This window comes from Danio aesculapii, chromosome 25 (assembly GCF_903798145.1).
Source record: "Danio aesculapii chromosome 25, fDanAes4.1, whole genome shotgun sequence".
NCBI lineage: Eukaryota > Metazoa > Chordata > Actinopteri > Cypriniformes > Danionidae > Danio > Danio aesculapii.
The window spans coordinates 12,816,590-12,830,565 of record NC_079459.1 but is presented as its reverse complement, the minus strand read 5'-3'; the positions used below and the strand labels follow the sequence as shown (position 1 = coordinate 12,830,565).

The 13,976-nt window shown below is 35.6% G+C and overlaps 1 protein-coding gene across 1 annotated transcript; it reads right to left on the bottom strand.

Moving 5' to 3' along the window:
* Window positions 1-1,845: 1,845 nt before the first annotated feature.
* Window positions 1,846-11,381, bottom strand: gpr37a (G protein-coupled receptor 37a). Its single transcript, XM_056452409.1, has 2 exons — window positions 10,199-11,381; window positions 1,846-5,472 (listed from the first exon to the last, which is right to left on the bottom strand). The coding sequence occupies exons 1-2, from the start codon at window positions 11,057-11,059 to the stop codon at window positions 4,648-4,650; spliced, it is 1,686 nt and encodes a 561-aa protein (XP_056308384.1). The 5' UTR covers window positions 11,060-11,381; the 3' UTR covers window positions 1,846-4,647.
* Between the last annotated feature and the right edge of the window lie 2,595 nt (window positions 11,382-13,976).

Here is a 13,976-nt window from a genome sequence, read left to right as displayed (position 1 = left end):
AGATCCAGGATGGAGTCAATCTATTGTGTGGTAAGGCTTAGTATAGACATAGGAGCTACGGATGAATTCCATGAGGCTTTCTCTGTGAAATAGTGGCGAGACAGCATTTTAAATCGAGGTTCTGTGTTTGTTTTTTAAGGTGTCTTCTCAGGTTTGTTGTGTTAAATGTAGCCTTTTCCTTTCCACCTCTTGCAATGCCAAGTTTACATATCTTACAATGTTGGCAACGGCAATGTTGTCATCATCAACTTTTTAATACCTCCAGACTGCAGACATACTACCGCTTCCGCTTCAATCTACATCTGTGTTCTACTTTGCTACTGTACATTTAACCAATAGCATCTCCGCAACAAAGCAATGGCATGCTGCACACATCGCTATATATATTCAAATCCTGATCGAGAGGTAACATCAGATTCCGATCAAGTTTGAAATCATGTGATCGGATTTGGACATCCCTGATTGTAACATCTGTTTTGGATGAATTTTCACAATTCTGTAGAGTATTCCAAATGGATAAAAAGAGTTAATTCCTGTTATGACGCGTAGGATATAAACAGCAAGGCAACTAACTATGGCTTAAGAGCTGAGCTTGCATTCTTTAAGAGATTATTCCATTAATGCTAAATGACAATAAGTAACCAGACCACAAAAACAAAACTCCAGCTGTCCTGTTAAGCCAAACAGGCTTCCTACATCTTTCTCCACACTCCCAAACCAGTCCACACTTCTGTCCGTGAGGTCATGGAATCTGCTGCTGTATGAATGCCTAATGCTGAACTAGCCACAGGCTTAAACAATAGCCTCTGTATGCTAGGAGAGTACTGTGTGGCATTGATGACCCACAGGGCTGAAAACTTTACATTGGAGAAAACAAAATAATATGTTAGGATCTCCAATTCACTATCACTGTCTGAATAATAATAAAAAAATAAAATAAAATTAGCATTAGTGAATGCTCCCTCAGAAATCTGTGACAAAATTTCAATACATGCTTTTTTTTTTATTAAAGTGACACGTCTTAGCTAATACAATAGCTTCTTCAGTGCTTTCCATTGACTGAAGAGCACCACAAGTTCTTCTGCTAGCAAATACAGTGTGAATTAAATACTTACATAGCAAGGGAGCTAGGCTTAACATTAAACCGATTCACAAGAATCGCAATTTTCCAGACAACCACAACATACTATGAACAGCCATTTATACATTACCTTCATTTATACATTACCTTCTCAAAGACACTGTGAACCAAAATACAAATACAAAAAATTTAAATGTAATAAGGGGACAGAAATTGTGCAACTATAATGAAATGCATGTGTGTTAATCCAAAAAGGTCATCGCACACTGAATAGGAAATTTTCACAGGTTAAAAACCTCAAGTTTTGTCAATCCCATTTTTGTCTGTCATAAAAATGGGATCGGGTTTCATATATATATATATATATATATATATATATATATATATATATATATATATATATATATATATATATATATATATATATATATATATTTCATTTCTAATAACTGATTTATTTTATCTTTGCCATGAAGACAGTAAATAACATTTTACTAGATATTTTTCAAGATATTCTATACAGCTTAAAGTCACATTTAAAGGCTTAACTATGTTTTTCAGGTATCAGGTAATTAGGCGAGTTATTGTATAGCGATGGTTTGTTCTGTAGAAAATCGAAAAAAAAATATATAGCTTAAAGGGGCTAATAATTTTGACCTTAAAACTGTTTTTAAAAAATTTACAACTGCTTTTATTCTAGCCAAAAAAAAAAAACAAATAAGAAAAATATTAAAAGAGCAAAGAAATTTTCACAGTATGTCTGATAATATTGTTTCTTCTAAGGAAAGTCTTATTTGTTTTATTTCAGCAAGAATAAAAGCAGTTTTAAATTTTTTATGAACCATTTTAAGGTCAAAATTATTAGCCCCTTTTATTTCGACTGTCTACAAAACAAACCATCTTTATACAATAACTTGCCTAATTACCCTAACCTGCCAAGTTAACCTGATAAACCTATTTAAATCTGTAAATGTCACTTTAAGCTGTATAGAAGTGTTTTAAAAAATATTTAGTAAAATATTATTTACTGTCATCATGGCAAAGATAAAATAAATCAGTTTAGAAATGTGTTGAAAAAAATCTCTTCGCTAAACAGAAATTGGGGGGAAAATAAACAGCGGGGCTAATAATTCTGGCTTCAACTATATGTATGTATGTATATATATGTATGTATATATATGTATAATTATTACATGCAATGGTCATCAATGGTCTTGAGAGGTGGTTTGACAATTCAAAGCAACCGTACAAGTGAAAGCCAAAATCCAGAATGCTTTCACTTACAACAGGGGTTCCCAAAGTGGGGGTCACATGACAATGGGAGGGGGGGGGGGGGGTCGCTTGGTGATTTCCAAAAATCTAATTAACTTTATTAAACTATTAGAATTCCCATATTTTATCCATAATTTGTAGAAGATAAAAATAGTAGTTAATAGTTACATAAAAACAAAACAACATACAAATAAAAAGCCATCAGCCTTTCTATTTTTTTTCTGCGACACCTGCGGTGATTATGTTATATTAAAGACAGAGTACATTGATTTTATGGCACTAGGTTAAACTTTCTGACACCTTTATGACACTCACGTACATTAAAAATAAATACAGGCCACAACTGAACATGAAGGATGGTCTCTGAATGACGTTCTTCAAAATTAAATGATGAATACACTTGGGTCTATTAGTATGTGTGTGCTGTTGTGTGCAATGTTTATATATTTATAACCACCTCAAAAGATATTTGGGGTCGCGAGTCACTGACATGGTTATTTTGGGGGTTGCAGGTTGAAAAGTTTGGGAACCCCTGACTTAGAACACATAGCGCTTTATGACAAAAAAACTGTGTAATATAAAGACAGAATGTGGCAGATGATTGAGATTCACTTCTGTAGTCTACTGCAGGGATTCTCAACCGGTGGGCCGTGGCCTCAGCAATCCTGCAAGTGGGCTCGAGATAGCTTAAAATTAACTTAAATTTTGTACTATGATTATTTGATTTCATTATTAAATATGTCATATTAAAATGATAGTAGTAATTGCATTTCCTGTTTTTTTGTGATTGAACAGGCTAATTTGGACAAAAACAGTGCAAAGACAGACTCACTGTTTATTCCAGACATAACTATGGCTTAAACTTCCAACCGATGCGCGTCAAGTACGATGTTCTCAATTGTATAGATCAAACCATCATGCAAATGTAAAGGTAACAATGATTAGAGTTATAATAACCACCTCGCACGTATCATAGTCGCACAAGTCCTTTGATTCACAAACTGTGCATGCTCTCTTTGTGTGAACACTTTAAAATATCTGCATAGTTGTCCAAATTAACGTCCCGCGAGCATTTTAGAACTGACATGAGTCCGTGCAGGAGGATCTAGCGAGACTCGTGGTGTTTCAATAGTGAACAGCTGTTCACTGTTCCTGTCAGCGAACTCCAATAATTTACATTTAGGGTTAGGTTGTTTTTTTAATGGATATGAATAGAAGATCAATAGCTGAATAGAAGTCTAATTCAAAGCAGCAGCATTTTTTTTTTGCCATTTTCTGTCAGGTTCCTTCACTGAAAAAAGGCCCTGATACTCTGCAGTTGTAAAGAATACCTATACAATGTTTCAGTTTTTTTATATGTAGAAAAATAAGGGAATATTAGAAGGCAAAATAAGTGTTTTGCTAATAAATAAAGCTTTAAAATAAGCATTTTCTCTAGGCAATCAGTTTGGGCCTTCAAAAATTTTTCTTAGAAGGAGGTGGGACTCAAAGTGAAAAGAGAACCCCTGGTCTAATGCGGCATATTTCCCAATGCGGATGTTTGGCCTGGGTATGTGTGTCCATAGTCTCAATACCCTTGCCCAGTCTCTGTTTAGGATTAATTCATTCACTAAATGTTTTGTTATGTGGCTGCAGTTTCACAAGAAATTAAATTAATATTGAAATTCGATATAACCTCACAGAGTTCAGCTGAACTCTTCCCTCCCCATGCAATGGATTGAATAGACACATATATATCATAGGTCTCAACTCAATTCCTGGAGAGCCGCAGCTCTGCACAGTTTTGCTCCAAACCTGATCAAACACAGCTGATTCAACTAATGAAGGTGTTTATGACTCTTTTGAACACCTCAATTAGTTGGATCAGCTGTGTTTGATCAGGGTTGGAGCAAAAGTGTGCAGAGCTGCGGCCCTCCAAGAATTGACTTTGACACCTATGATATATAACTTTCTATTTCTAAGATACAAATACAAAAAACGCATACAAAAATTTCAGACTTCAGTGTGCAAAGACCTTAATTCTTCTAAACTTTGCATAAACTTCAAAGAAACTACACGACGTCTTCTTTTTGTAAACATTAACAGTCATCCCTAAGACCACGTGTCCTGTAATAAATGTGTGGCTCTTTGTCTCTATTTCCATAAAATATCCACTTTGTGGGTATCTCCCCTAAAGAAAGTAGACAAAAGTCTAAAAAAAAAATTGTACAGCTTCCAAAAATATCATCTCTCGGTTGGTTTATACCACAAATCTAAGCCCTTGTTGACATGTAACCCTTAGGTAAGGTATAACCTTAGCAGTGTGTTCCTGCTATTGGGAAGGTAGATGCATCCCTGCGGCCTACTGTGCTATAGGGTGAAAGCTCCAGATCTGTTGTGCCGTCCTGATCGTTGTCGTCACTGTTGGGTTCTAAGGATTTTGGTGGGCCACACTCCTCAAAGCAACAGCAGCAGCAGTCCAGAAAGGCTTTGCTAAATGGCCGACAGAGTGCAAGAAGCAGCACAGGTGTAACAGCAGACTTGCAGAACAGCATCATTTGACTGACTAGATGAAGGATATCTAGTGTGCGACGTGGCACGCCTGTAGCCATGTACACAGATACGATGTTGCTGATGTTCTCCGGAATGACGCAAAAGCCATACAGGATGGCCAAGGCAACCACAATGCAGTTCATTTGGCTTTCAAGTTGGATCTGTTTGCGGTTGCCTCGGACACTGGCACGCTCAGCCTTGCGGATCTTACGTGCGGTCACCACTGAGCTTATGATGGTGAAGAGGGTGGGAAGGCAGAAGTAGCAGCCAAAGTACCACCAAAGGCGGGCACTGTTATATGTGAGTCCAAGAACATAAAGAGTGTCTGGGAGATCTGTGGAGATTCGGACCACACAATGTTCGCAAGGCGTCACCTCCGGTGGCTCACTCACTTCTTTAACCAACTGCCGGATGAGGAGCTCGGGAAGGGCGAGGAGCAAAGCACCGAGCCAGATCACGGTTAGCTTGGCTGTGGTGGACGTGCAATTTTCAATCATCTCATAGTACATCTGGACATTACTCGCAGCACGGAAACGGTCAATGCACAAAGCACAAAGAGTGAAGGTAGTTACTCCCAAAGACGCCACCTGCAAGGTAAAGGGAATGAAAAGTCATTACAAATAAAGTTTTAGTAAATCCTTCCACAGGGTGTATACAGAAATCAGAGAGTGGACTCTTTCCATACATTTTAAGACCTCATCGCTACTTTAAGTTTCAACCGGTAACATTTCAACTTACGGTATATCAATTAGATACTGATTGTAAGAAACAAATCTTAAACTAAAACGTTATTTATATACTGAATAAAAATGCTAATCCAGCAGGTGGCACCTACACTGTAAAACGCAAAAAGTTAAGGTAACTCAAACCGTTTTAGGAAACCGTTCAAAAACTAGTCCTAATGAGTACTGTGAACCTAATCCATTTGAGTAAACGAAGCAATTTGAGCACAGTATAACCCAATAAATTAAGAGAACTCAAACAACTGAGTACTGTAAGACCCAATAAGGCAACAATAAGGAAATCGATTGCTACAAACCATTTGAGTTAATGAACTAATCTATATGAGTACTGTGAACTTACTCCATTTAAGTTGAAGTAATGAGGTATTTAATTAACTTATTACCTTCAACACTAAGTTCAAAACTCTTTTCAAATAAGTATAATTAACTTTCAATAAAGCGTTCAGTATTTGATAAAGTTGACTGTTGGGTTTTACAGTGTATGGAACAGCAGGAAACTGTTCTGCTTACTGCAGTAAACAAAGCTGTGAGATGTCAAATCTTGCAGGATTTGATTGATTTCACAAACTACGCAGCATCCTGCTATTCGCAAATAAAATTCAGGCAAACTTTAACATGCTGATACACATTTAATACCTTATAAAATAGCATTTAAGACTTTTAAATACTTTTTAAGGGCCTTAAATTTCTCAAAATCGACCTATCAACTTTTAATACTTTTTAAGATCCTGCGCACACCCTGTTCCACTGACATGTCAATTGCATCACAACCATGTAGTGCATAGGTCTCAGTTCCTGGAGGGCCGCAGCTCTGCACAGTTTTGTTCCAACCCTAATTAAACACAGCTGATCCAACTAATCAAGGTGTTCAAGACTAGAGACTATTAAGCAGGTGTGAGTTGGAGGTGGTTTGAGTTAAAATCTGCAGAGCTGTGGCCCTCCAGGAATTGAGTTTGACACCATTGATGTAGCGTAAGATTTTAGTGTCATCCTATCTCTTTCCCAAAGGACATATATTGGTTGCCAAACTAGTGAAATAAAAGACCAAACTACCAAATAGTACCTGTCTTACAAGTAAACAGGCATTCACCATTGTGAGCTGGTATAATCACTTACGTAGGAAAATATTGCTTGCACAATCCAATATAAAAAAAGTTGCCCAACCTCAGCACCTCATAGATCCTCCCCTTTCGCTATGTGAGCAAAGTAGATTGCATTCCATTTTTATTGGGTAAATAAGTGCATTATCTGTGTTTTTAAAGTGCACTTAATCTTTTTAAAAATTTTCAATGTGAATGTAGTAGACTAGTGGATAAGTATGCAATTTGGGGCAGACCAGGGTATCTTCTATGCATTCCATATTCGTTTTCAAAAAAAAAGGAAAACTAAGAAAACTGCAGGTTTTTTTTGGGTTATTTTTTGCTTACAAAAAAAAAGAAAAGAAAAAAGAGATTTTTGGCTCAATTTTTGTGTTTTGGTTTAGAGTAGGAAAATGGATAAATGACTTTAAAATTCATTATACACATGTAGGCGGTGCTGAAACGCACTTTTTCCTCTGATTGGTCAACCAGATCTGAGCTTGTGACACCACCTTCAAAATAATAATCCTTATTCTAGTCTTGCAAACAACTATTGAAAAAACTAAACAATAAAAAAAAAACACCAAGTAAACATTATTATTTATTATTATTATTAGCCTATTATTACTATTATAATTATTTAGGCCTACAGTAGCTCTGAAATGATCATGCAAACAAGGCGCTGCTCGGAAATAGTTATCTTTGCTCAGCATCAGGTGCACAGCAGCAAGACATTTGGCAGCGAACTTTAGGCATATTATTATTATTATTATTCATTAATTTATTTTCTTTTTAACTTAGTCCCTTTATATTATTATTGTTGTTATTATTATTATTATATAGGCCTTGCTCTGAAGCAATCATGCAAACAAGTTTTTGCTCGGAAATAGCTATCTTTGCTCAGCAACCTTATTTTAATGACAAATGTGTAATAATACTGCTAATTTACGTTTTTATTTCATTTATGCTTACGCAATTAATGTAAGCCTGCTAACTGATCAAATTATATATATATATATATATATATATATATATATATACATATATATAGAGAGAGAGAGAGAGAGAGAGAGAGAGAGAGAGAGAGAGAGAGAGAGAGAGAGAGAGAGATAGATAGATAGATAGATAGATAGATAGATAGATAGATAGATAGAATATAGTTTATATATAAATTTATTTTTTTTATATAATAAATTTATATATAAAAAGCATGGGTGCTGATTCACAGAGGACTATTATTTTCAGGGCGACATCACACGCTCAGATTTGGGTGACCAATTAGAAGCAAAAGGGCGTTACAGCAAAGCCTACATGTGTATAATGAATTTTAAAGTTTATTATCCAGTTTCCTACCCTAAATCAAAAAACAAAAACTGAGCCAAAATTTTTTTGGTTTGAAAACGGATATGGAATGGATGGAAGATACGCTGATTGGGGCACACCTATGGACCCTTTTTTTTGCAATTGATAATGAATTCAAACATATATTATAATATAGAGTTTACTGCAGTTTCGATATGCACATACTACTATCCTCATTTCTTTGTTTTAAAAAGCAGTTAATATTGACCTATTTTGAAAAATGACAAGCACATAAAGCTGTGCTAAACTGCTTTTATTTGTCAAGTGACAGGAAAGACCCTTACCAGTAGATAAAACGAGACATATGTGAATAAATACCTGAAGCAACATTGTCCGTATATATATAAAATGTGTAAAATTTACCAATTTTTACAATAAGATTTAGCCAAAGGTATTCGGTCCCACTTTATATTAAGTGGCCTTAAATAATCTGTAGTTACACTGAAATTAATTACTTGTTACATTTTGAAGAATGTTGGTAACTTGTAATCCTTGACTTCCATTTGTTTTTCCAAGTCAATGGTTACAGGTTTCCAACCAAAATATCTTCTTTTGTGTGCAACAGAACAACAACAAAAGGTTTGGAACAAGCCAAGGGTGAGTAAACGATGGAAAAACTACTATTTATTGTTTTTCCTACTATGGAAGTCAGAATTTAAAGGTTCTCCAATATATTCTTTTGTGTTCAACAGAAATAAAATGTTTTGGAACAAGTTAAGGATGAGTGAATGATTTAGATTTTTGGGTGACTATCCCTTTAAAAGTATATAGGTTTTTTTTTAATTAAATTTAAATTAAAGTCACTTCCTGCATAAAGTTGTTTACTAAAAAATGAATTTCAGCTTCTTTAAAATAATCTGGCATACACTAAGGCACCGACACACATGCTCTGTCAACTGAGAATTGTATTAAACCCTTGAGCCTGTGGAACAACAGGGAAATTCAATCGCACTAGATTCTGCATCAACACCCCAGCCTTTTTCATTTCAGCCCATAGATTGTATTGTAAGACTGAAACATTATGATCAAGTAAGAGGTTTTCTGAATCAAGGGTGTAGGCGCTGGTGATCTGTCGTCTGTCAGGAGATTAAAACTGCAGCTATGGCACCAATCAGGTCAATTTCTCAAAAAGCACATGATACATTCTGAATGCTGCCCCAGGGCAATACCACTGTCTCTTTGTGTCTGCAAAGGAGACACCCCCCCCCCCCCCTTCTGAAGAGGAAAAAAAAAACATGGCTAAGATGTCCGCCCTGATCTACAGTACACATACGCTATACTGTATAACATCTGCACTCAATTCTTGTCATCTGCAGATCATTTCCTAACTTAAAAGCTTTTATGTTAATAGAGAAAATGTGTGGACTGTTAAACTGGCAGCAAATCAGATTTGAAACGTCAACTTGAAAGTGTTGCAAGAAAAAAATACTATAGATCTATATCATATATGAAATCAAAGTCACGAGTTATTGTTAGAGAATTTACTGTATGCAGTGAGACTGCTTTGTTCAAAGAGGTCTGTCAAGATCTGAATGAAACAGTAGAATTGTTATGCAAATGCAAAAGTCTAAATTCTGATTATAAAAAACTGCACAAATATGTGAATTCAGAAGTTTAAATGAAATTAATAATGCATTTTTAATATGTTATTATTACATAATAGAGTCGTTGCCATACATATCTTTCTTTCAGTTCAAGACCTGAACAACTTTCCAACAGTTGTCTGAAAATGATCATGCTAATCAAGATTGTTAGTCAAGGTGTACAAATACAGCAACTTACCTGACATAAAGGGATACAAACAATAAATAGATAACTAAATAAAATTATTGTTTACTTGTGTTTACATCGTGTTTACTAAATGTTTTGGTTGTTCCACTACTGACAGGATCTAGCCAAATCAATAAGTCTGGCCCACAAGTTCAACATACATGAAGGTTCCAATTAAATAAATAAATAAAAATAGAAAAACCAAGTGTATATTAAAAATACACATTTTGTACTGTCACTATATACCATAAATACATTGTCAAAAATGAATGCAAAGAATATACATTAGTAAAAGTTTCATTTTAACCAATATTCAAAAGTGGCCAATCACATTCTTCTTAAATCAACATTTTGTTTACCTCAATATAGGGAATAATCTTGCAGGAGAATTCCCCAAGGAGCCAATCCTTAGTGAGTTCGTGGAATACAACAAGTGGCAGGCAGAAAAAGAGGATGACAAAATCCCACAAGGCGAGGTTGGCCAGCAAAGAGTTTGAAATGCTTCTCATGTAGTAATTGTGGCACACTATGCACATGATTGCTATATTCCCAACAATCCCCACGGTGAAAAAGAAGATGGAGATGCACATAACAACATATGCACCGTACGATTCACCTGTCACGGGGTAAAAGGGGTTTTTCACCCCTGGGGTTCTTGGTCGTGTATTACGGGGGATGAACGCGGTGACTTCCTCATACTCTTCCAAAGGTGAGGTTCCCCATTCGGGAATAGACGTGAAATCAGGATGAAAGTCTGTAGGCAGAACCTGCGCTACAGGCTTCGGCAAAGACTCCACGCGCTCAAGTTCATACTCCGGCGACTCGACTGATCGATTCATAATAGACTCGTTTCGTACTGTCACCTTTTCTGTTTGATAACCTCGCTTTACGCGATTTTCCTTGTGTTTTCCTCGCAAAAATGACGTTGTTTTGCCAAACCTCCTTATTCCATATATGTTTTCATATTTGGAAGATACTGTCATCGCTGTATCATAGCTGACACCGGCCGTCCTGGTCGATGAAACGACACCTGTAGGCTGTTTATCTCTTATATAACTCATTTTATTTAAAGTTCCACGTTGTTCATGGCTGTGTGTCTTGATTTCAGTCACTTTATAGGATGAAACGGGTAAGTCGGTCGTATTACTGCTACGCATGAGAACTACTGGGAGTTCACAACAACTGAGCAAACAAAATACAGTCAAAAATGTTATTTCCATTGCGCTTTCCTGTTTGTATCCAAAACCGATAAATCCAGTATAGTTAAGGCAAAGTTGTAGATGAAAATTCAAGCTTCGTCCCACTTTCTGGTCTCTCGTTTAAATTAAAATCTCTAGTTTCCATTTTAAAATCCCAGGAGTAGTAGGCAACTAATAACAGATATTTGAGGTACAATTGTGCCAATTCTTGTAAAAAACAAACTACTCAAAACATTTTGCAGCCCTTGAACTTAAGAAATATATCCATGCGCTTCGTATAAAATGAAAAGTATAGATACCAAGCCCAAGAGCATCCAGCATCTCGATAGTCTCGATAGTTAAAGTCCTTGAGTGCCGTTCATGGGCTCCTGATGGAGGTCTGTATGAAGCTGTCAGGGAGGCGCTATAGTAACAACAGTGAAAGCGCCACCTATTGGTAGGGCCCGACGGAATCTGCGGATGTTCTTTGCCATTTCTGCGTAGAATTTTGGTAAAAATCTGCGGATTTCTGGGGAATTATATTGGGAGTATCATAACTAAAACCTTAATATGTGAAAAAAATATCTTTTTAACTTTTATTTAATGTTTAAAATGCAAATCCAATTTCCAAATCCAAGTTCTCTGAACCTAACATTTTAATTTCTTTAAACGATTCACCATATATTTGTTTAAAATGATTGGTTGCACTTGAAATTCTGCCTTGACAACCGTGCCGATTGATCGATATATATTACACAAGGTGGTCATTTTGCTTGTGATGCTGAATTTTGCTTAAGCACAGAAAGACAGAGGCACTACCTGAACCCATCTGACCCACCCTGTACACGCAGGGGTTACACGGTGGCGCAGTGGGTAGTTCTAGTCCTCACAGCAAGAAGGTAGCTGGTTCAAGTGCGGGCTGGGTCAGTTGGCATTACTGTGTGGAGTTTGCATGTTCTCCCCGTGTTGGCGTGGGTTTCCTCCAGGTGCTCCGGTTTCCCCCACAATTCCAAAGACATGCGGTACAGGTGAATTGGGTAGGCTAAACTGTCAGTAGTGTATTGAACAGTTTCAAAACATTTTAAATTAAATCCTTGGCACTCAACTGTGATAATACATGTTTTCACTCAAAGAATCAGACAGTACTGCTTTTTTATATTTTCCATTAAGAGTTATGCCAATACTATCTGGGTTATTGGGTTAACTTTGTTCAGTCAGTCTTGGACACTTTGTTTAGTGTAGATCTGTTCATGATTGCTGTATTCCTATATACCTAAACAAACAAAACTAAGGCAGGGGAACGCACCAGAAATAAATGATCTAAACAAGCTCTGTGTAAAAATGTCCTTTGGTTAAGTGTATTCTTCTAATCTAACTTTGGTTTAGTCAAAACAATAACAGCTTTTTACATTTAACTGTCACTGGCTTTACATAACAAAATGCATATTACTATCAAAATATGAAAGTAAACTGCCTAAAATCCCTTATTTATTTTGTAATAATTAAATGTATATGAATTAAGAACATATTTCTATATCTTCAAGCATATCAATGCTAATTAATGTCTAACATTTCTTAATGTTGTTAAATTTCATTCTTAAAGGGATAGATCCCCCCAATAAATATATTCTGTCATAATTTATTCACACGTTTTTTAGTTGAACACAAAATGAGATGGATACATTAAAAATGTTGAATACCTGTATCCAATGACTACGATAGTCTTTGTTTATCTTACTATTGGTCACTAGTTACAGGTTACCAACATTCTTAAATATACAGAATTTTAATTTTGGGGTGAATTATACCATAAAAAAAGAAACATTTTGAAATGCATTAAATAGTATTGTAATAACATTTCACAATATGAAAATAAAGTCAAGATCAGTCAAGCTGTCAGCTTATTATTATTTTTTTTAAATTGTGTCTGCAAGTGTTTGTGCAAGTCCAAAGACATGCGCTAGGTGAATTGGGTAATCTTAATTGTCTGTATAGTGTATGTGTGTACTGTATGTGTGTACAAAATTTGGAAGTTTAGTCTATTAGCAATTTTTAAGTTATCTGTACTTAAATGTTTAATTACTAATAAATTAAATGTTTATGTTAATTCAATGAAGAGACCACATTTGCTCAACTCAATTAATTGAGTTGTAAATTTCCCATTACTCAAAAGAACTAAGGAAATCACTTTCTTCAAATCATTTGAGTAGTCTCAACTTATTAGGGTTTTAAGTGTAGATAATTTAGGTTTCAAATTTCTCATCAATAATGACCAAAATAGTATATGCTTAAGTGTCTGTTGTGGTTAAAGTACAATTTTAAATTTCAATGTATATCAACATTATTCACCTTTTTTTTTTTTTACAAATTCACTCATAAATGGGAAGATGCCAATTAGATTCCATAATTTTTTATAGGAGAAACAAATATTTGTCACTAAATTAGGTTTTAAATTAAACTTCAAATGTGAGAAATAGTACTCATTCATTTTCTTTTCGGCTTAGTCATTTTATTAATCTCGGGTTGTCAAAGAGGAATGAACCGCCAATTTGTCCAGCATATGTTTTACGCAGCAGAAGCCCTTCCAGCCAAAACCCATTACTGAGAAAAATCCATACACACTCATTTACACTCATACACTACGAACAATTTAGCTTACCTAATTCACCTGTACCACGTCTTTGGACCTGTGGGGGAAACCGGCGCACCTGGAGGAAACCCACGCCAACACGGGGAGAACATGCAAACTCCACAAAAAAATGCCAAATAACCCAGCCAAGGCTCGAACCAGTGACCTTCTTGCTGTGAGGCGATCGTGTTACCCACTGCGCCATGGTGACTCAAAAAATAGTATTCATATGCATTATAAAGGTTAAATAATTCCACACATGGGTTGAGGAAGAACAATAATTTTTTTATTATATTGTCTTCATAATCGGAATAATGTAAAACAAACAAG